The 24,461-nt window shown below is 49.7% G+C and overlaps 1 protein-coding gene across 1 annotated transcript in view; it reads left to right on the top strand.

The window, feature by feature from the left end:
- Positions 1 to 24,461, top strand: part of CDH17 (cadherin 17) — a 129,222-nt gene that overhangs the window by 80,985 nt on the left and 23,776 nt on the right. The window contains exon 11 of the mRNA XM_068237661.1: positions 16,847 to 17,038. Coding sequence (XP_068093762.1) covers positions 16,847 to 17,038 — 192 coding nt within the window. The remainder of the gene's footprint in view (positions 1 to 16,846; positions 17,039 to 24,461) is intronic.

The following is a 24,461-nucleotide window of genomic DNA, read 5'->3' as shown; positions in this document are numbered from 1 at the left end:
AAGTAAACTGGTAAAGCTGTACTAGGGATGTAAGTTTACACTCACAAAAGTGGGTTGCAAATCCTTGCAACCACCGTATAAGCCTGTGGGAGTATAATTGTCCTCGCTTGGTTTTCCAGGTCTGTGTACAGGGACTGGACGTTCACTCTCCTCGGGGTGTCTATAGTTTTTGTACCAAGACTATAAACTGAAACCTCCTTCGGAGGTTCAGACTAAGATAATCAACAAGGGTGGAGTCGCTCCATATATAGGATCCAGCTAAAAGCTTACAATTTTATAGGAGAGGCAGGTCTTACAACATTATATACAGTTTATATAACAACCACTATAAAAAGAAAAAAAACTTGTTGAAATTTGTTTGATGAACTAACTTAAGGAAGCGGGCTAGTACCCTCAAAACACTTTATCAGCCACACAATGCCAGCAGCCAGGCCCGGATTTACCTCACAGGAGCCTATAGGCACAGATAACTTGGCACCCTAGACTTCGCCTTCTATGAACCTACAAACCTCCACCGAACCGCACCACCAGTGTGCTGGGTGGCCCAGCTGTCACTTCTCCCTTACTTCCCTTGCCCGTCATAAGTAGCTACTGGTGACTATTAGTATTAGGTATCCAGAGCTATCCTCACTATTAAGTAGCTAGAGGTGCCCCCGACTGAAGGGAGATCTCGTCAGTGGAATGCTTAGAGCAGGGTGAGTAACCTCTCATCAGGACTCTGCCAGGGAAGGAGGGAGAAGGAGGGAGGTGTTGGGGAGGGTGCCACCTTTCTAACATCAGGTGCCTGTAGGCATGTGCCTACAGTGCCTTATGGTAAATCCGACCCTGCCAGCAGCCACACAATGGCATGCTGGATCTTTAGCAATCCCCAAAACTCAAGCAACCCCTGATTGCATTATTCTACTCTCCTGCCCCCCCTTCCTACCCCCCCCCCCCCAGATAGCAATAGATGTGTCAGTAGCCTGGAAATGGAAACTGGTGACATGTCTGTATGGCTCAAAAGTGCTCTGTTTCTCAAGGGATCAGTGGAAAAAACGTCTCTGAGCATGCAAGTCCTTTTTAGACATTATTATTATAGATTTATAAAGCGCCAACATATCCAGTGGCGCTGTACAAAGTAAGAAACAAACATGGGGTATATAGTAATACAGACAATTGGAATACACCATGTCACAGACGGTTGCGGGGCCGCAGGCGCGTCCTGTAACCGCCCGTGAAGAAAAAGCGATCGCACTCGATTCCCTGCATCGATTGCGCTTCAAATCGATACAATCTGGGTTGAGTGTGTAGGGGGAGCTGAAGTCCTTTTCTTAGCAGAGAGAGCACCATCCTAAAGGCTGGATGGCTCTTTTGATATGCTAATGAGCCTGGGCCCAGAGAGTCCCTGGCTTCAAGCTGTGCGGATGGCCCATCCATCAGGTATAAGGTGACACCTAGCTGATCTCATGTAGATGTTAATTAACCAAGGGGTGATCAGGATGCCTAGGTGCAGCCAGGCAGGCTACAAATCTCCGGGAGGTCTTGACACCTTGCTCACTGGTAAAGATCAAAGGGAAGTCAGCTGTTAGCAGCTAGAACACATCCTGAATAAACCTGAGTCTCATAGCATAATCCATAACTTCCCAGATCTGTCATATTTCTGGGGTTCCTGAGATGGCAGCTTCGCCAAACGTGGGGGAAGTGTAGCATGAGCCCCGGTGCTGGTTCTGAGGAAGTTTCAGAACATTCTGAGGTAAGGACTGCCAGTTAGGCAGTTTGAAAATGCCCTGATGATACCACAGGGGTCCCACCCCTCATGTCTGGTATCAGGGCGCTGGGTAAATCGAGACAGACCTGAAAATGTTAATAAATCTGCCCTGACCTGTACGGTTCTGTGAGATAGAGCCCATATATGGGTAGATATGATTTCTAGCCCCCAGGACAAGGGAAGGGCTCATCTCATCTTCTAAGGGGGTGTATGGCTCCCCGCCCTCACTCCCTCCTACTGAAGCAGGGGCATAAGAATGGCAGAGGACCCAAACTCAGGGTCCTCCACACTGAAACATCTTGAATTCATCAGATGCCAGCTTGAGGATATGCTGGCATCCACCTGGTCTGAACTCTGAACTCAAATTGAAACCCAGAACTCTGTTTTCCCACAAAAAGGACATCTTTCCAGGAACTAAGTATTTTTCTCCCTTCTTTTATTTTTTATACTGGCTATTACTGTCTTAATAATTGTGATTTTAATAATTGTCTGTATATATTAATTATTTATATTGCGTGAATAAACGACTTTCTCCAAGTCATTCACTGTCCGCTACCCTGCTTATCAGCACACGCAGAACTGATCCCGGGTCTCTGAAGATACGCTACTGTTTGTTTGTTGTTGGCTAGACAGAATACCGTGTGTTTAACCGTTTTATTCGCAGGACTAGTCAGTCAGTTAGTGGGCTCCACGGTCCCATGGTAACCGCGGTGGTGGCAGTTTACTCTGAACCAGTAGGTGACGTTGTAATTACCCGTGTCTCACAGGCTCCCTTCTGAGTTGTCTGCGGCTAATTCTTAACGGTTCCTGCGCATTGACTGCGACCAAAGTTCGCACGATCTGTGCGCTGGCACCGTTTAGAAGGCTAAGTGCGGTCAGCCACTAGGGCTCCTGTGACAGTGGTGGCAGCGGTGGGATCTGTGTTGTGCTGAAAGTATCTACGATAGCACTAGCGCTATCGAGAAACGAACTAATTCGTTGGTGTAGCTGGAAGGCAATATATTTTTTATATATACAGAGAGACTGTGTAGCCAGTACCCCTCCCCAAAAGTTTTATTTTATTTGGCATGGAAATGTCCGGGAACTACAAGAAAATGTGCCTGGCGGACCTGCAAAATCTTTGCCAAGAGAGAGGCATTGATGTCGGCCGCAAGACACAACGGGACCTGGTAACGGAATTGTTTCAATGGGATACCCAGCAACTGCGGGAGCCGGGGGTGTCCGCTGAAGTGGATACCAGCCCATCTGACCCAAGTCAAGGGGAACCAGAGACTGAAGATTCTGCGCATACGGAGGTTGAGCATCCTGCGGGCCCTGCTGCAACAGTTACGCAGGAGAATGTCAGTGTGGACCCCAATCCCAGAGTTTCTGAAAGTACTCGCCTGGAACCGGCCAGTACTGGACTGTCCGTTTGTACTGATCTGCTAATGCAGCAGGCATTACAAAAGCTGATGGACACTGACCTGGACAAGTACCTGCAGTACATGCGTGAGGAGCGCCAAATGCGGGAGGAACGGGAACGGCAAGCCGCTGCTGCTGCAGCCGCAGAACGCCACGCGGAGAGGGATGCCGCTGAGCGGGAACGCCAACGACAGCATGAGCTAAACATGGCAAAAGTGCAACAGGCCAGCCGGAGTTCACCGCCCAGCCTCCCTGCTGAAGGAGCTGCACCACCCGTAAGTGCAAAATTTAAATTTGCTAATATTGAAAAAGACACAGACATTGACTTGTTTTTGCGGTCTTTTGAAAAAGCATGCCGTCAGTATCGTCTGTCCCAAGACCAGTGGGCCAGACATCTGACACCTTTGCTGCGCTACAAAGCGCTTGATGCCTTCGCAGAATTGCCTGCGGAGAAGGATAATGATTATGCTGCTATAAAAGACGCTATCATTACTAAGTACCAGCTGACGCCAGAAGCCTATCGGAAAAAGTTCAGGGCCTGGCAGAAAAAGCCTTCTGATTCATACCGAGATGTGGCCAGCAGCTTGCTCACCACACTCCGCCAGTGGACACTAGGCCTCACCAAAGGGTCTTATGATGTCCTGGAGGACTTGATAGTCCTGGAACAATTTCTGAACATTTGCCCTGCTGATGTACGCCAGTTTGTGCTAGAACGCAGGCCGGCTTCAGCAACTGTCGCTGCAGACCTTGCTGAGACTTTTGCAACTACCCGGGTGGCTGATATCTGCAGAACTGTCCCATCCAGCTGGAGAGGAGGTCAGCCCAATACCTCGGCAGACCCTCCTGCCCCTGTGAGCCGTCCGCCACAGAGGCCACCCAGCGCAGCTGCTGCACCCAGGCCTGCAGCGCCTGGAGAGGTCACCTGTCACTACTGCCGCCAGCCCGGACACATGAAATTCGACTGTCAGGAGCGGAGACAGACACCACCAGCACCTGGATCATCTGCATCACCTGCACCTCACCCACAGCAGAGGTAGCCCGCCAGCGAACCACAGCCTGGATCATCAGATTTTGTCCTGTTTGCCCGCGGAAAGGAAATCCGCGACCGAACCGACCAGCAGCAACTTGTTAGAGTGAACGGCAAAGTTGTCACCGGATTTCGAAACACCGGAGCTGACATCACGTTAGTTCACTCACATCTTTTGCCAAAGAACAGCATCAGCTCCAGCCGATCCCTTGCCCTTACTGGAGTAGAGGGCACCCTTTTTCACATAGCCCACGCGACAGTGAAGCTGGATTGGGGAGTGGGAGGAATCCAAGAAAGGGTTGTTGGGGTTATGAAGGATCTCCCAGTCCCTGTGTTGCTGGGGACTGATTTGGGCAAGCTTGTGTCCTACTATGAACCTGCCACGACCGCCTTGTCGCTCACGGAAGGAGACGGACTCTCCACCCACCACCAGGTACTTTATACACTTGGGGGAGCATCAGGGGGAGGTGGGTTGAATGTGCCCAGTTCAAGGGTACTAGGTTCAATAGTGCCTGCTTCAAAGGCACCTGAGTTTGATGTACAGACTGTCTGTTGTGATGATGCTGTAACTGTACCTGAGTTTACTGTACAACCTGTCTGTAATGAAAAAATGTCTATACCTGTCAATGTCATTACTGCATGCAATGATGATTTGAGTAATGTCCGTCTGTGCCATTCTGACAGTGTACCTGTGCTAGCAGTACCGCGCCGCTGCACTGCTCAGAACCCGAGCTCAGAACAGGTGGAGGGGGTTCCGGCCTCCTCCCCCTCCTCTGACCGCAGGGATGAGACCTTTCAGCCGCTGGCCTCGTGTGACATGAGCCAATTGGCTGAAACTGACAGCGCCGTATTCTCAGCCGCACTACAAAGTGACCCAAGCCTGGAGGTGCTCAGGCAGCAAGCCGCTGAGCCCCTCGCAGACGGGGCCGCTTTCAAGGTGTACTGGGAAGGTGGGAGACTGTACAGTGAGTCTGTACAGCCCCCTACAGGTAGATCCCACGCGAATACCAAATGGCTTGTGGTCCCGAGTGCGTTCAGGGGACATGTGCTGAAATCCGCACATGGTAATCCTCTGACAGGGCACTCGGGTGTCCGCAAGACACTTGCCGGTATTCGGAACCAGTTTTATTGGCCCCGAATGAACAGGGATGTAGCAAACTACTGCAGGGCATGTGCCGTCTGTCAGGAGCTGGGAAGGTCCAGGGATTCCCGCGGGGTTCCCTTAGGTCCACAGCCACTTAGCAGGGGAACCCCGCGTGGGCTGGCTGTTGACCTAACCAACCCACTGCGCGTTGTCAGCAGTCCCGGCAGACACCACGTCCGACTGCAGTGGCGCAAACGCCCTGTCCAGAACGGTCCATGTCGGGTCAACCCTGAGGGTAGCAGACCGCGACCGGTCCAGGGGAACCGAGCCACAGGCTCCAATAGGTTTTCCCGCCGCACCGGCAACCCGAGACCCGTCAGCCAGGTTGGCCGACACGCAGCGGGCAGCCGACCCTAGAACGCCAACGGGGAACTAGATCAGATCTCGCAGGTTAGCGGCAACGACACACATCTTGCTGATGAATGTCTATCTGCCTTCTCCCCAGGGAGGGCTGTCACGGACGGTTGCGGGGCCGCAGGCGCGTCCTGTAACCGCCCGTGAAGAAAAAGCGATCGCACACTTTTCCCTGCATCGATTGCGCTTCAAATCGATACAATCTGGGTTGAGTGTGTAGGGGGAGCTGAAGTCCTTTTCTTAGCAGAGAGAGCACCATCCTAAAGGCTGGATGGCTCTTTTGATATGCTAATGAGCCTGGGCCCAGAGAGTCCCTGGCTTCAAGCTGTGCGGATGGCCCATCCATCAGGTATAAGGTGACACCTAGCTGATCTCATGTAGATGTTAATTAACCAAGGGGTGATCAGGATGCCTAGGTGCAGCCAGGCAGGCTACAAATCTCCGGGAGGTCTTGACACCTTGCTCACTGGTAAAGATCAAAGGGAAGTCAGCTGTTAGCAGCTAGAACACATCCTGAATAAACCTGAGTCTCATAGCATAATCCATAACTTCCCAGATCTGTCATATTTCTGGGGTTCCTGAGATGGCAGCTTCGCCAAACGTGGGGGAAGTGTAGCATGAGCCCCGGTGCTGGTTCTGAGGAAGTTTCAGAACATTCTGAGGTAAGGACTGCCAGTTAGGCAGTTTGAAAATGCCCTGATGATACCACAGGGGTCCCACCCCTCATGTCTGGTATCAGGGCGCTGGGTAAATCGAGACAGACCTGAAAATGTTAATAAATCTGCCCTGACCTGTACGGTTCTGTGAGATAGAGCCCATATATGGGTAGATATGATTTCTAGCCCCCAGGACAAGGGAAGGGCTCATCTCATCTTCTAAGGGGGTGTATGGCTCCCCGCCCTCACTCCCTCCTACTGAAGCAGGGGCATAAGAATGGCAGAGGACCCAAACTCAGGGTCCTCCACACTGAAACATCTTGAATTCATCAGATGCCAGCTTGAGGATATGCTGGCATCCACCTGGTCTGAACTCTGAACTCAAATTGAAACCCAGAACTCTGTTTTCCCACAAAAAGGACATCTTTCCAGGAACTAAGTATTTTTCTCCCTTCTTTTATTTTTTATACTGGCTATTACTGTCTTAATAATTGTGATTTTAATAATTGTCTGTATATATTAATTATTTATATTGCGTGAATAAACGACTTTCTCCAAGTCATTCACTGTCCGCTACCCTGCTTATCAGCACACGCAGAACTGATCCCGGGTCTCTGAAGATACGCTACTGTTTGTTTGTTGTTGGCTAGACAGAATACCGTGTGTTTAACCGTTTTATTCGCAGGACTAGTCAGTCAGTTAGTGGGCTCCACGGTCCCATGGTAACCGCGGTGGTGGCAGTTTACTCTGAACCAGTAGGTGACGTTGTAATTACCCGTGTCTCACAGGCTCCCTTCTGAGTTGTCTGCGGCTAATTCTTAACGGTTCCTGCGCATTGACTGCGACCAAAGTTCGCACGATCTGTGCGCTGGCACCGTTTAGAAGGCTAAGTGCGGTCAGCCACTAGGGCTCCTGTGACAGTGGTGGCAGCGGTGGGATCTGTGTTGTGCTGAAAGTATCTACGATAGCACTAGCGCTATCGAGAAACGAACTAATTCGTTGGTGTAGCTGGAAGGCAATATATTTTTTATATATACAGAGAGACTGTGTAGCCAGTACCCCTCCCCAAAAGTTTTATTTTATTTGGCATGGAAATGTCCGGGAACTACAAGAAAATGTGCCTGGCGGACCTGCAAAATCTTTGCCAAGAGAGAGGCATTGATGTCGGCCGCAAGACACAACGGGACCTGGTAACGGAATTGTTTCAATGGGATACCCAGCAACTGCGGGAGCCGGGGGTGTCCGCTGAAGTGGATACCAGCCCATCTGACCCAAGTCAAGGGGAACCAGAGACTGAAGATTCTGCGCATACGGAGGTTGAGCATCCTGCGGGCCCTGCTGCAACAGTTACGCAGGAGAATGTCAGTGTGGACCCCAATCCCAGAGTTTCTGAAAGTACTCGCCTGGAACCGGCCAGTACTGGACTGTCCGTTTGTACTGATCTGCTAATGCAGCAGGCATTACAAAAGCTGATGGACACTGACCTGGACAAGTACCTGCAGTACATGCGTGAGGAGCGCCAAATGCGGGAGGAACGGGAACGGCAAGCCGCTGCTGCTGCAGCCGCAGAACGCCACGCGGAGAGGGATGCCGCTGAGCGGGAACGCCAACGACAGCATGAGCTAAACATGGCAAAAGTGCAACAGGCCAGCCGGAGTTCACCGCCCAGCCTCCCTGCTGAAGGAGCTGCACCACCCGTAAGTGCAAAATTTAAATTTGCTAATATTGAAAAAGACACAGACATTGACTTGTTTTTGCGGTCTTTTGAAAAAGCATGCCGTCAGTATCGTCTGTCCCAAGACCAGTGGGCCAGACATCTGACACCTTTGCTGCGCTACAAAGCGCTTGATGCCTTCGCAGAATTGCCTGCGGAGAAGGATAATGATTATGCTGCTATAAAAGACGCTATCATTACTAAGTACCAGCTGACGCCAGAAGCCTATCGGAAAAAGTTCAGGGCCTGGCAGAAAAAGCCTTCTGATTCATACCGAGATGTGGCCAGCAGCTTGCTCACCACACTCCGCCAGTGGACACTAGGCCTCACCAAAGGGTCTTATGATGTCCTGGAGGACTTGATAGTCCTGGAACAATTTCTGAACATTTGCCCTGCTGATGTACGCCAGTTTGTGCTAGAACGCAGGCCGGCTTCAGCAACTGTCGCTGCAGACCTTGCTGAGACTTTTGCAACTACCCGGGTGGCTGATACCTGCAGAACTGTCCCATCCAGCTGGAGAGGAGGTCAGCCCAATACCTCGGCAGACCCTCCTGCCCCTGTGAGCCGTCCGCCACAGAGGCCACCCAGCGCAGCTGCTGCACCCAGGCCTGCAGCGCCTGGAGAGGTCACCTGTCACTACTGCCGCCAGCCCGGACACATGAAATTCGACTGTCAGGAGCGGAGACAGACACCACCAGCACCTGGATCATCTGCATCACCTGCACCTCACCCACAGCAGAGGTAGCCCGCCAGCGAACCACAGCCTGGATCATCAGATTTTGTCCTGTTTGCCCGCGGAAAGGAAATCCGCGACCGAACCGACCAGCAGCAACTTGTTAGAGTGAACGGCAAAGTTGTCACCGGATTTCGAAACACCGGAGCTGACATCACGTTAGTTCACTCACATCTTTTGCCAAAGAACAGCATCAGCTCCAGCCGATCCCTTGCCCTTACTGGAGTAGAGGGCACCCTTTTTCACATAGCCCACGCGACAGTGAAGCTGGATTGGGGAGTGGGAGGAATCCAAGAAAGGGTTGTTGGGGTTATGAAGGATCTCCCAGTCCCTGTGTTGCTGGGGACTGATTTGGGCAAGCTTGTGTCCTACTATGAACCTGCCACGACCGCCTTGTCGCTCACGGAAGGAGACGGACTCTCCACCCACCACCAGGTACTTTATACACTTGGGGGAGCATCAGGGGGAGGTGGGTTGAATGTGCCCAGTTCAAGGGTACTAGGTTCAATAGTGCCTGCTTCAAAGGCACCTGAGTTTGATGTACAGACTGTCTGTTGTGATGATGCTGTAACTGTACCTGAGTTTACTGTACAACCTGTCTGTAATGAAAAAATGTCTATACCTGTCAATGTCATTACTGCATGCAATGATGATTTGAGTAATGTCCGTCTGTGCCATTCTGACAGTGTACCTGTGCTAGCAGTACCGCGCCGCTGCACTGCTCAGAACCCGAGCTCAGAACAGGTGGAGGGGGTTCCGGCCTCCTCCCCCTCCTCTGACCGCAGGGATGAGACCTTTCAGCCGCTGGCCTCGTGTGACATGAGCCAATTGGCTGAAACTGACAGCGCCGTATTCTCAGCCGCACTACAAAGTGACCCAAGCCTGGAGGTGCTCAGGCAGCAAGCCGCTGAGCCCCTCGCAGACGGGGCCGCTTTCAAGGTGTACTGGGAAGGTGGGAGACTGTACAGTGAGTCTGTACAGCCCCCTACAGGTAGATCCCACGCGAATACCAAATGGCTTGTGGTCCCGAGTGCGTTCAGGGGACATGTGCTGAAATCCGCACATGGTAATCCTCTGACAGGGCACTCGGGTGTCCGCAAGACACTTGCCGGTATTCGGAACCAGTTTTATTGGCCCCGAATGAACAGGGATGTAGCAAACTACTGCAGGGCATGTGCCGTCTGTCAGGAGCTGGGAAGGTCCAGGGATTCCCGCGGGGTTCCCTTAGGTCCACAGCCACTTAGCAGGGGAACCCCGCGTGGGCTGGCTGTTGACCTAACCAACCCACTGCGCGTTGTCAGCAGTCCCGGCAGACACCACGTCCGACTGCAGTGGCGCAAACGCCCTGTCCAGAACGGTCCATGTCGGGTCAACCCTGAGGGTAGCAGACCGCGACCGGTCCAGGGGAACCGAGCCACAGGCTCCAATAGGTTTTCCCGCCGCACCGGCAACCCGAGACCCGTCAGCCAGGTTGGCCGACACGCAGCGGGCAGCCGACCCTAGAACGCCAACGGGGAACTAGATCAGATCTCGCAGGTTAGCGGCAACGACACACATCTTGCTGATGAATGTCTATCTGCCTTCTCCCCAGGGAGGGCTGTCACGGACGGTTGCGGGGCCGCAGGCGCGTCCTGTAACCGCCCGTGAAGAAAAAGCGATCGCACACTTTTCCCTGCATCGATTGCGCTTCAAATCGATACAATCTGGGTTGAGTGTGTAGGGGGAGCTGAAGTCCTTTTCTTAGCAGAGAGAGCACCATCCTAAAGGCTGGATGGCTCTTTTGATATGCTAATGAGCCTGGGCCCAGAGAGTCCCTGGCTTCAAGCTGTGCGGATGGCCCATCCATCAGGTATAAGGTGACACCTAGCTGATCTCATGTAGATGTTAATTAACCAAGGGGTGATCAGGATGCCTAGGTGCAGCCAGGCAGGCTACAAATCTCCGGGAGGTCTTGACACCTTGCTCACTGGTAAAGATCAAAGGGAAGTCAGCTGTTAGCAGCTAGAACACATCCTGAATAAACCTGAGTCTCATAGCATAATCCATAACTTCCCAGATCTGTCATATTTCTGGGGTTCCTGAGATGGCAGCTTCGCCAAACGTGGGGGAAGTGTAGCATGAGCCCCGGTGCTGGTTCTGAGGAAGTTTCAGAACATTCTGAGGTAAGGACTGCCAGTTAGGCAGTTTGAAAATGCCCTGATGATACCACAGGGGTCCCACCCCTCATGTCTGGTATCAGGGCGCTGGGTAAATCGAGACAGACCTGAAAATGTTAATAAATCTGCCCTGACCTGTACGGTTCTGTGAGATAGAGCCCATATATGGGTAGATATGATTTCTAGCCCCCAGGACAAGGGAAGGGCTCATCTCATCTTCTAAGGGGGTGTATGGCTCCCCGCCCTCACTCCCTCCTACTGAAGCAGGGGCATAAGAATGGCAGAGGACCCAAACTCAGGGTCCTCCACACTGAAACATCTTGAATTCATCAGATGCCAGCTTGAGGATATGCTGGCATCCACCTGGTCTGAACTCTGAACTCAAATTGAAACCCAGAACTCTGTTTTCCCACAAAAAGGACATCTTTCCAGGAACTAAGTATTTTTCTCCCTTCTTTTATTTTTTATACTGGCTATTACTGTCTTAATAATTGTGATTTTAATAATTGTCTGTATATATTAATTATTTATATTGCGTGAATAAACGACTTTCTCCAAGTCATTCACTGTCCGCTACCCTGCTTATCAGCACACGCAGAACTGATCCCGGGTCTCTGAAGATACGCTACTGTTTGTTTGTTGTTGGCTAGACAGAATACCGTGTGTTTAACCGTTTTATTCGCAGGACTAGTCAGTCAGTTAGTGGGCTCCACGGTCCCATGGTAACCGCGGTGGTGGCAGTTTACTCTGAACCAGTAGGTGACGTTGTAATTACCCGTGTCTCACAGGCTCCCTTCTGAGTTGTCTGCGGCTAATTCTTAACGGTTCCTGCGCATTGACTGCGACCAAAGTTCGCACGATCTGTGCGCTGGCACCGTTTAGAAGGCTAAGTGCGGTCAGCCACTAGGGCTCCTGTGACAGTGGTGGCAGCGGTGGGATCTGTGTTGTGCTGAAAGTATCTACGATAGCACTAGCGCTATCGAGAAACGAACTAATTCGTTGGTGTAGCTGGAAGGCAATATATTTTTTATATATACAGAGAGACTGTGTAGCCAGTACCCCTCCCCAAAAGTTTTATTTTATTTGGCATGGAAATGTCCGGGAACTACAAGAAAATGTGCCTGGCGGACCTGCAAAATCTTTGCCAAGAGAGAGGCATTGATGTCGGCCGCAAGACACAACGGGACCTGGTAACGGAATTGTTTCAATGGGATACCCAGCAACTGCGGGAGCCGGGGGTGTCCGCTGAAGTGGATACCAGCCCATCTGACCCAAGTCAAGGGGAACCAGAGACTGAAGATTCTGCGCATACGGAGGTTGAGCATCCTGCGGGCCCTGCTGCAACAGTTACGCAGGAGAATGTCAGTGTGGACCCCAATCCCAGAGTTTCTGAAAGTACTCGCCTGGAACCGGCCAGTACTGGACTGTCCGTTTGTACTGATCTGCTAATGCAGCAGGCATTACAAAAGCTGATGGACACTGACCTGGACAAGTACCTGCAGTACATGCGTGAGGAGCGCCAAATGCGGGAGGAACGGGAACGGCAAGCCGCTGCTGCTGCAGCCGCAGAACGCCACGCGGAGAGGGATGCCGCTGAGCGGGAACGCCAACGACAGCATGAGCTAAACATGGCAAAAGTGCAACAGGCCAGCCGGAGTTCACCGCCCAGCCTCCCTGCTGAAGGAGCTGCACCACCCGTAAGTGCAAAATTTAAATTTGCTAATATTGAAAAAGACACAGACATTGACTTGTTTTTGCGGTCTTTTGAAAAAGCATGCCGTCAGTATCGTCTGTCCCAAGACCAGTGGGCCAGACATCTGACACCTTTGCTGCGCTACAAAGCGCTTGATGCCTTCGCAGAATTGCCTGCGGAGAAGGATAATGATTATGCTGCTATAAAAGACGCTATCATTACTAAGTACCAGCTGACGCCAGAAGCCTATCGGAAAAAGTTCAGGGCCTGGCAGAAAAAGCCTTCTGATTCATACCGAGATGTGGCCAGCAGCTTGCTCACCACACTCCGCCAGTGGACACTAGGCCTCACCAAAGGGTCTTATGATGTCCTGGAGGACTTGATAGTCCTGGAACAATTTCTGAACATTTGCCCTGCTGATGTACGCCAGTTTGTGCTAGAACGCAGGCCGGCTTCAGCAACTGTCGCTGCAGACCTTGCTGAGACTTTTGCAACTACCCGGGTGGCTGATACCTGCAGAACTGTCCCATCCAGCTGGAGAGGAGGTCAGCCCAATACCTCGGCAGACCCTCCTGCCCCTGTGAGCCGTCCGCCACAGAGGCCACCCAGCGCAGCTGCTGCACCCAGGCCTGCAGCGCCTGGAGAGGTCACCTGTCACTACTGCCGCCAGCCCGGACACATGAAATTCGACTGTCAGGAGCGGAGACAGACACCACCAGCACCTGGATCATCTGCATCACCTGCACCTCACCCACAGCAGAGGTAGCCCGCCAGCGAACCACAGCCTGGATCATCAGATTTTGTCCTGTTTGCCCGCGGAAAGGAAATCCGCGACCGAACCGACCAGCAGCAACTTGTTAGAGTGAACGGCAAAGTTGTCACCGGATTTCGAAACACCGGAGCTGACATCACGTTAGTTCACTCACATCTTTTGCCAAAGAACAGCATCAGCTCCAGCCGATCCCTTGCCCTTACTGGAGTAGAGGGCACCCTTTTTCACATAGCCCACGCGACAGTGAAGCTGGATTGGGGAGTGGGAGGAATCCAAGAAAGGGTTGTTGGGGTTATGAAGGATCTCCCAGTCCCTGTGTTGCTGGGGACTGATTTGGGCAAGCTTGTGTCCTACTATGAACCTGCCACGACCGCCTTGTCGCTCACGGAAGGAGACGGACTCTCCACCCACCACCAGGTACTTTATACACTTGGGGGAGCATCAGGGGGAGGTGGGTTGAATGTGCCCAGTTCAAGGGTACTAGGTTCAATAGTGCCTGCTTCAAAGGCACCTGAGTTTGATGTACAGACTGTCTGTTGTGATGATGCTGTAACTGTACCTGAGTTTACTGTACAACCTGTCTGTAATGAAAAAATGTCTATACCTGTCAATGTCATTACTGCATGCAATGATGATTTGAGTAATGTCCGTCTGTGCCATTCTGACAGTGTACCTGTGCTAGCAGTACCGCGCCGCTGCACTGCTCAGAACCCGAGCTCAGAACAGGTGGAGGGGGTTCCGGCCTCCTCCCCCTCCTCTGACCGCAGGGATGAGACCTTTCAGCCGCTGGCCTCGTGTGACATGAGCCAATTGGCTGAAACTGACAGCGCCGTATTCTCAGCCGCACTACAAAGTGACCCAAGCCTGGAGGTGCTCAGGCAGCAAGCCGCTGAGCCCCTCGCAGACGGGGCCGCTTTCAAGGTGTACTGGGAAGGTGGGAGACTGTACAGTGAGTCTGTACAGCCCCCTACAGGTAGATCCCACGCGAATACCAAATGGCTTGTGGTCCCGAGTGCGTTCAGGGGACATGTGCTGAAATCCGCACATGGTAATCCTCTGACAGGGCACTCGGGTGTCCGCAAGACACTTGCCGGTATTCGGAACCAGTTTTATTGGCCCCGAATGAACAGGGATGTAGCAAACTACTGCAGGGCATGTGCCGTCTGTCAGGAGCTGGGAAGGTCCAGGGATTCCCGCGGGGTTCCCTTAGGTCCACAGCCACTTAGCAGGGGAACCCCGCGTGGGCTGGCTGTTGACCTAACCAACCCACTGCGCGTTGTCAGCAGTCCCGGCAGACACCACGTCCGACTGCAGTGGCGCAAACGCCCTGTCCAGAACGGTCCATGTCGGGTCAACCCTGAGGGTAGCAGACCGCGACCGGTCCAGGGGAACCGAGCCACAGGCTCCAATAGGTTTTCCCGCCGCACCGGCAACCCGAGACCCGTCAGCCAGGTTGGCCGACACGCAGCGGGCAGCCGACCCTAGAACGCCAACGGGGAACTAGATCAGATCTCGCAGGTTAGCGGCAACGACACACATCTTGCTGATGAATGTCTATCTGCCTTCTCCCCAGGGAGGGCTGTCACGGACGGTTGCGGGGCCGCAGGCGCGTCCTGTAACCGCCCGTGAAGAAAAAGCGATCGCACACTTTTCCCTGCATCGATTGCGCTTCAAATCGATACAATCTGGGTTGAGTGTGTAGGGGGAGCTGAAGTCCTTTTCTTAGCAGAGAGAGCACCATCCTAAAGGCTGGATGGCTCTTTTGATATGCTAATGAGCCTGGGCCCAGAGAGTCCCTGGCTTCAAGCTGTGCGGATGGCCCATCCATCAGGTATAAGGTGACACCTAGCTGATCTCATGTAGATGTTAATTAACCAAGGGGTGATCAGGATGCCTAGGTGCAGCCAGGCAGGCTACAAATCTCCGGGAGGTCTTGACACCTTGCTCACTGGTAAAGATCAAAGGGAAGTCAGCTGTTAGCAGCTAGAACACATCCTGAATAAACCTGAGTCTCATAGCATAATCCATAACTTCCCAGATCTGTCATATTTCTGGGGTTCCTGAGATGGCAGCTTCGCCAAACGTGGGGGAAGTGTAGCATGAGCCCCGGTGCTGGTTCTGAGGAAGTTTCAGAACATTCTGAGGTAAGGACTGCCAGTTAGGCAGTTTGAAAATGCCCTGATGATACCACAGGGGTCCCACCCCTCATGTCTGGTATCAGGGCGCTGGGTAAATCGAGACAGACCTGAAAATGTTAATAAATCTGCCCTGACCTGTACGGTTCTGTGAGATAGAGCCCATATATGGGTAGATATGATTTCTAGCCCCCAGGACAAGGGGAGGGCTCATCTCATCTTCTAAGGGGGTGTATGGCTCCCCGCCCTCACTCCCTCCTACTGAAGCAGGGGCATAAGAATGGCAGAGGACCCAAACTCAGGGTCCTCCACACTGAAACATCTTGAATTCATCAGATGCCATCTTGAGGATATGCTGGCATCCACCTGGTCTGAACTCTGAACTCAAATTGAAACCCAGAACTCTGTTCTCCCACAAAAAGGACATCTTTCCAGGAACTAAGTATTTTTCTCCCTTCTTTTATTTTTTATACTGGCTATTACTGTCTTAATAATTGTGATTTTAATAATTGTCTGTATATATTAATTATTTATATTGCGTGAATAAACGACTTTCTCCAAGTCATTCACTGTCCGCTACCCTGCTTATCAGCACACGCAGAACTGATCCCGGGTCTCTGAAGATACGCTACTGTTTGTTTGTTGTTGGCTAGACAGAATACCGTGTGTTTAACCGTTTTATTCGCAGGACTAGTCAGTCAGTTAGTGGGCTCCACGGTCCCATGGTAACCGCGGTGGTGGCAGTTTACTCTGAACCAGTAGGTGACGTTGTAATTACCCGTGTCTCACAGGCTCCCTTCTGAGTTGTCTGCGGCTAATTCTTAACGGTTCCTGCGCATTGACTGCGACCAGAGTTCGCACGATCTGTGCGCTGGCACCGTTTAGAAGTGCGGTCAGCCACTAGGGCTCCTGTGACACACCAATATACAAAATATAGAATTATTGACAAAATACAGAATCGATACACAATACAGAATTGGTAATGACAGTGATAAAGGTAACATGATTAATAAAATGTATAATGAATTCCAAGACACTAAAGGGGGAGAGAGCCCTGCCCTTGTGAGCTTACCACATAAAGGAATGGTTCAAAACATTCATAACTGGCTACATGGAAAGAAAATTCTCAATAACAGTCATTACATTTCAAAAAGACTTGTGTAGCACTGATATACCTCACAGAATTTTTAAATCAAGATGGAACGCCCCTTTAAGTTGTTTACACGTTGGGTTGAAAATCTGCTGTCGAATTTGCCTTCCTTGAACCTCCCTTCTGAAGGTGATCTCACCTGGTGTGCTCCTTTGTGATTGCAGTATGGAAATGTAACCGTGAGGGAAGATGCACCTATAGGGCAGATGCTGCAGAGAATCTGGGCCAAAGATGACGACCAACCACAAACTGGAAGCTCTGCAATTACTTACTACATCACTGAAGGAGACCCAGATCGTATGTTTACCATCTATACAAATCCTGCAACCAATGTAGGAAACGTCACAATAGCTAAGGTAAGACTAAAACTCACGGATAGCCTTTGAAATAATCCAAATCTTAAAGGACACCTGAAGTGAGAGGGATAAGGAGTCTGCCATCTTTATTTTCTACTAAACCATGCAGATTGCCTGGCTGTCATGCTGATCTTTTGCCTCTAATACGTTTAGCCATAGAGCAGGTATGTGAAACCGGTCCTACGAGGGCCGAGATCCTCACACATTTTTCATACAGCTCAAATGAATTGATGGGTCTGAATCAGGAAAGGTGTGGTCCACCAGGTAGAACACATTCCTCTCTTTCTCAGTCCATCCTAAACACTGGCATGGATTTGGCCCTCCAGGCCTGGAGTTCGACACATGTGCCATAGACCCTGAACAAGCATACAGATCAGATGTTTGACTGAAGTTTAACTGGATTTGCCACATGCTTATTTCAGGTGTTTGATTCAGACACTATGGCCTCAATTCACTAAGGTTTATCAAACACTTTACCGAACGTTTGATAATTTAAATCTTGGCTAAAGTCTAATTTTGAATTCACTAATGTGTTACATATTTATTGAATGTTTTATCAATAAAACATTAGATAAATATATAACACCTAAGGGAATTCAAAATTAGATTTTACCCATGAGGTAAATTATCAAACGTTCGGTAAAGTGTTTGCTAAACCTTAGTGAATTGAGGCCTATGTCATGAAAGATCAGCAGTACAGCCTGACAAATGGCATTGTTTAAAAGGAGATACATATGGCCGCCTCCATATCCCTCTCACTTCAGTTGTCCTTTAAGTTGGGCACCCCAATGTGCAACAGTGACCTGATTCCACAAATTGCTGATTACTCACCAGGGGCGCAACTAGACATCACTGGGCCCCCCTGCAACACTTTGGATGGGGCCCCCTCCCCCTGCACACTGATTAGGGCCTGTCTACAAATCTTTGTATGATTCATTATCAGTGGCTGAGCAGATGCAGTCATTAGAACAATTGTGCAGAGAGCAGAAAGTTTTTTCTCTCCTTGCCCTCAGTTGTCAATCTTTCAGGACAGGGGGCTCCTGTGGCTTCTGGGCCCCCCTGCGGTTGCATCCCTTGCAGGGTCTATTGTTACGCCTCTGTTACTCACTAATCAGAGTTTTATTGTGGAGTAGCAATCATATTACTCCTCGTCAACAAGTGTACCTGTGTTTCTCCTGCAGAGACCTTAAAGGGGGACTATGATGAAAACTGTAAAATTTAAAATGCACAGTAAATTAATTTATTTCTATGTAGCTGTCACTTAAAGTAAGTGTTTTTAATCGGATGGTTCTTACCTGTTATCGACAGACCAGTCCATCTCCTCATGGTGGAACCTAAAGATTTCCTTCAGGTAATGGATCCCACACGATTTACCCACATGCAGAATCACATTAGATGTGACAGTCCATATTAATCATCAGGCTTACTCACATTTAAAGTGGGATATACACTCTCTGCCTGTGTCTTCACTCTGAAGTGACTCAGCTGTTGCCAGGGCGATGTGTCTATTCAGCAGAAGGAGGGAGGAGGAAGCTGAATCAAGACACAGACAACGGCTGTCCGGTAATGATTACATTTGCCGATTAGCCTGAAATAAGCAAGCCTGTTCTGCTCTCTGCAGTGAAAGTAAACTTTTTTACACACAGGGTATGCTTGCGAATGCATTAACATGTTCTAAAGCGTGCCTGATCAATCAATCGAATGATTTCCAGCCAAAATCGCTTGATTTTATTGATTGGTCCAGGCAGGAAAATTTTGGTCGATCGGCGGTGGATCAGGAGTGCGTCATTAGCAGCGTTCAATTCAGCAACTGACGAAGGTACTCTCCCATGACCGCTGCGCGGCGTGATCACTGCTTCTCCCCAGCGTCTTCTTCACTTGCATGCCCTCAGGCGTTTGTGTGACATAATACAGGGGATATAAACTAGGAGCCTCTTGTGGTCCCAGTGCCCCTAGTTAGTGTTGGGCGAACACCTAGATGTTCGGGTTCGCGAACGTTCGCCGAACATCGCCGCGATGTTCGGGTGTTCAACCCGAACTCCGAACATAATGGAAGTCAATGGGGACCCGAACTTTCGTGCTTTGTAAAGCGGGAAATGTCTGTTTTCTTTGCACAGGTAACATGCTTTTTGTCGGCATGCAGTCATAAATGTAATACATATAAGAGGTTCCAGGAAAAGGGACCGATAACGCTAACCCAGCAGCAGCACACGTGATGGAACAGGAGGAGGGTGGCGCAGGAGGAGAAGGCCACGCTTTGAGACACAACAACCCAGGCCTTGCATGAGGACAAGAAGCGTGCGGATAGCAATTTGTGTTTTGTCACCATGCAGTCATAAATTTAATACAGATGAGAGGTTCAATAAACAGGGACCGGAAACGCTAACCCATCACAGATGTTCATTGTTCATGTTACTTGGTTGGGGTCCGGGAGTGTTGCGTAGTCGTTTCCAATCCAGGATTGATTCATTTTAATTTGAGTCAGACGGTCTGCATTTTCTGTGGAGAGGCGGATACGCCGATCTGTGACAATGCCTCCGGCAGCACTAAAACAGCGTTCCGACATAACGCTGGCTGCCGGGCAAGCCAGCACCTCTATTGCGTACATTGCCAGTTTGTGCCAGGTGTCTAGCTTCGATACCCAATAGTTGAAGGGTGCAGATGGATTGTTCAACACAGCTATGCCATCTGACATGTAGTCCTTGACCATCTTCTCCAGGCGATCGGTGTTGGAGGTGGATCTGCACGCTTGCTGTTCTGTGTGCTGCTGCATGGGTGTCAGAAAATGTTCCCACTCCAAGGACACTGCCGATACCATTCCCTTTTGGGCACTAGCTGCGGCTTGTGTTGTTTGCTGCCCTCCTGGTCGTCCTGGGTTTGCGGAAGTCAGTCTGTCGGCGTACAACTGGCTAGAGGAGGGGGAGGATGTCAATCTCCTCTTTAAAGTCTCCACAAGGGCCTGCTGGTATTCTTCCATTTTGACCTGTCGGACTCTTTCTTCAAGCAGTTTTGGAACATTGTGTTTGTACCGTGGATCCAGAAGGGTATAAACCCAGTAATTGGTGTTGTCCAGAATGCGCACAATGCGTGGGTCGCGTTCAATGCAGTCCTAGGCCGAAGAGGTCATAGCCTAGGGTCACAAAAACCTGTTTATTTGGGCTATTTCAATGGTAGTGATGGTGACGTACATAAATCTCAGCCATGGCCGTTAGCAACGTCTGAATTTCACGAAATGTCTCATGCAGGTAGAAGACATATTGTTAGACTTGGATTCCAAAGATGGGGTCCCTACATCTCTGCAAACCAGAGTTACAGGGGTCCAAAATTGGTAAAATCCCCCATAGGCTTTCATTGGGCCTACTATTTACCGTTCCAAAATCTCACACCATTTCAAAGGGCAATGGCTCAGCAGTGGCAAAACTCACCAGTCATGATCCCCCTAAGGGTCCCTACAATGCTAGAAAATTTGGTACTGCTGAGCCATTGCCCTTTGAAAAGATGTGAGATTTTGGAAAGTGAAATAGGGAGGCAATGAAAGTCTATGGGGGATTTTACCAATTTTGGACCCCTGTAACTCTGGTTTGCAGAGATGTAGGGACCCCATCTTTGGAATCCAAGTCTAACAATATGTCTTCTACCTGCATGAGACATTTCGTGAAATTCAGACGTTGCTAACGGCCATAGCTGAGATTTATGTACGTCACCATCACTACCATTGAAATACCCAAATAAACAGGTTTTTGTGACCCTAGGCTATGACCTCTTTGGCCTAGGGGCCCGAAACTCACCAGTCATGTTCCCCCTAAGGGTCCCTACAATGCTAGAAAATTTGGTACTGCTGAGCCATTGCCCTTTGAAAAGATGTGAGATTTTGGAAAGTGAAATAGGGAGGCAATGAAAGTCTATGGGGGATTTTTACCAATTTTGGACCCCTGTAACTCTGGTTTGCAGAGATGTAGGGACCCCATCTTTGGAATCCAAGTCTAACAATATGTCTTCTACCTGCATGAGACATTTCGTGAAATTCAGACATTGCTAACGGCCATAGCTGAGATTTATGTACGTCACCATCACTACCATTGAAATAGCCCAAATAAACAGGTTTTTGTGACCCTAGGCTATGACCTCTTTGGCCTAGGGGCCCGAAACTCACCAGTCATGTTCCCCCTAAGGGTCCCTACAATGCTAGAAAATTTGGTACTGCTGAGCCATTGCCCTTTGAAAAGATGTGAGATTTTGGAAAGTGAAATAGGGAGGCAATGAAAGTCTATGGGGGATTTTACCAATTTTGGACCCCTGTAACTCTGGTTTGCAGAGATGTAGGGACCCCATCTTTGGAATCCAAGTCTAACAATATGTCTTCTACCTGCATGAGACATTTCGTGAAATTCAGACGTTGCTAACGGCTATAGCTGAGATTTATGTACGTCACCATCACTACCATTGAAATAGCCCAAATAAACAGGTTTTTGTGACCCTAGGCTATGACCTCTTTGGCCTAGGGGCCCGAAACTCACCAGTCATGTTCCCCCTAAGGGTCCCTACAATGCTAGAAAATTTGGTACTGCTGAGCCATTGCCCTTTGAAAAGATGTGAGATTTTGGAAAGTGAAATAGGGAGGCAATGAAAGTCTATGGGGGATTTTACCAATTTTGGACCCCTGTAACTCTGGTTTGCAGAGATGTAGGGACCCCATCTTTGGAATCCAAGTCTAACAATATGTCTTCTACCTGCATGAGACATTTCGTGAAATTCAGACGTTGCTAACGGCCATAGCTGAGATTTATGTACGTCACCATCACTACCATTGAAATAGCCCAAATAAACAGGTTTTTGTGACCCTAGGCTATGACCTCTTTGGCCTAGGGGCCCGAAACTCACCAGTCATGTTCCCCCTAAGGGTCTCTACAATGCTAGAAAATTTGGTACTGCTGAGCCATTGCCCTTTGAAAAGATGTGAGATTTTGGAAAGTGAAATAGGGAGGCAATGAAAGTCTATGGGGGATTTTACCAATTTTGGACCCCTGTAACTCTGGTTTGCAGAGATGTAGGGACCCCATCTTTGGAATCCAAGTCTAACAATATGTCTTCTACCTGCATGAGACATTTCGTGAAATTCAGACGTTGCTAACGGCCATAGCTGAGATTTATGTACGTCACCATCACTACCATTGAAATAGCCCAAATAAACAGGTTTTTGTGACCCTAGGCTATGACCTCTTTGGCCTAGGGGCCCGAAACTCACCAGTCATGTTCCCCCTAAGGGTCCCTACAATGCTAGAAAATTTAGTACTGCTGAGCCATTGCCCTTTGAAAAGATGTGAGATTTTGGAAAGTGAAATAGGGAGGCAATGAAAGTCTATGGGGGATTTTACCAATTTTGGACCCCTGTAACTCTGGTTTGCAGAGATGTAGGGACCCCATCTTTGGAATCCAAGTCTAACAATATGTCTTCTACCTGCATTAGACATTTTGTGAAATTCAGACGTTGCTAACGGCCATAGCTGAGATTTATGTACGTCACCATCACTACCATTGAAATAGCCCAAATAAACAGGTTTTTGCGACCCTAGGCTATGACCTCTTTGGCCTAGGGGCCCGAAACTCACCAGTCATGTTCCCCCTAAGGGTCCCTACAATGCTAGAAAATTTGGTACTGCTGAGCCATTGCCCTTTGAAAAGATGTGAGATTTTGGAAAGTGAAATAGGGAGGCAATGAAAGTCTATGGGGGATTTTACCAATTTTGGACCCCTGTAACTCTGGTTTGCAGAGATGTAGGGACCCCATCTTTGGAATCCAAGTCTAACAATATGTCTTCTACCTGCATGAGACATTTCGTGAAATTCAGACGTTGCTAACGGCCATGGCTGAGATTTATGTACGTCACCATCACTACCATTGAAATAGCCCAAATAAACAGGTTTTTGTGACCCTAGGCTATCACCTCTTTGGCCTAGGGGCCCGAAACTCACCAGTCATGTTCCCCCTAAGGGTCCCTACAATGCTAGAAAATTTGGTACTGCTGAGCCATTGCCCTTTGAAAAGATGTGAGATTTTGGAAAGTGAAATAGGGAGGCAATGAAAGTCTATGGGGGATTTTACCAATTTTGGACCCCTGTAACTCTGGTTTGCAGAGATGTAGGGACCCCATCTTTGGAATCCAAGTCTAACAATATGTCTTCTACCTGCATGAGACATTTCGTGAAATTCAGACGTTGCTAACGGCCATGGCTGAGATTTATGTACGTCACCATCACTACCATTGAAATAGCCCAAATAAACAGGTTTTTGTGACCCTAGGCTATGACCTCTTTGGCCTAGGGGCCCGAAACTCACCAGTCATGTTCCCCCTAAGGGTCCCTACAATGCTAGAAAATTTGGTACTGCTGAGCCATTGCCCTTTAAAAAGATGTGAGATTTTGGAAAGTGAAATAGGGAGGCAATGAAAGTCTATGGGGGATTTTACCAATTTTGGACCCCTGTAACTCTGGTTTACAGAGATGTAGGGACCCCTTCTTTGGAATCCAAGTCTAACAATATGTCTTCTACCTGCATGAGACATTTCGTGAAATTCAGACGTTGCTAACGGCCATGGCTGAGATTTATGTACGTCACCATCACTACCATTGAAATAACCCAAATAAACAGGTTTTTGTGACCCTAGGCTATGACCTCTTCGGCCTAGGGGCCCGAAACTCACCAGTCATGTTCCCTCTAAGGGTCCCTACAATGCTAGAAAATTTGCCACTGCTGATCAATTGCCCTTTGAAAAGATGTGAGATTTTGGAACTGTAAATAGTAGGCCCAATGAAAGCCTATGGGGGATTTTACCAATTTTGGACCCCTGTAACTCTGGTTTGCAGAGATGTAGGGACCCCATCTTTGGAATCCAAGTCTAACATTATGTCTTCTACCTGCATGAGACATTTCGTGAAATTCAGACGTTGCTAACGGCCATGGCTGAGATTTATGTACGTCACCATCACTACCATTGAAATAGCCCAAATAAACAGGTTTTTGTGACCCTAGGCTATGACCTCTTCGGCCTAGGACTGCATTGAACGCGACCCACGCATTGTGCGCATTCTGGACAACACCAATTACTGGGTTTATACCCTTCTGGATCCACGGTACAAACACAATGTTCCAAAACTGCTTGAAGAAAGAGTCCGACAGGTCAAAATGGAAGAATACCAGCAGGCCCTTGTGGAGACTTTAAAGAGGAGATTGACATCCTCCCCCTCCTCTAGCCAGTTGTTCGCCGACAGACTGACTTCCGCAAACCCAGGACGACCAGGAGGGCAGCAAACAACACAAGCCGCAGCTAGTGCCCAAAAGGGAATGGTATCGGCAGTGTCCTTGGAGTGGAAAATTTTCGGACACCCCTGCAGCAGCACACAGAACAGCAAGCGTGCAGATCCA

This window comes from Hyperolius riggenbachi, chromosome 5 (assembly GCF_040937935.1).
Source record: "Hyperolius riggenbachi isolate aHypRig1 chromosome 5, aHypRig1.pri, whole genome shotgun sequence".
Classification (NCBI taxonomy): domain Eukaryota; kingdom Metazoa; phylum Chordata; class Amphibia; order Anura; family Hyperoliidae; genus Hyperolius; species Hyperolius riggenbachi.
Note: the sequence above shows the minus strand (reverse complement) of the source record. Positions and strands in the feature narration are given on the sequence as shown.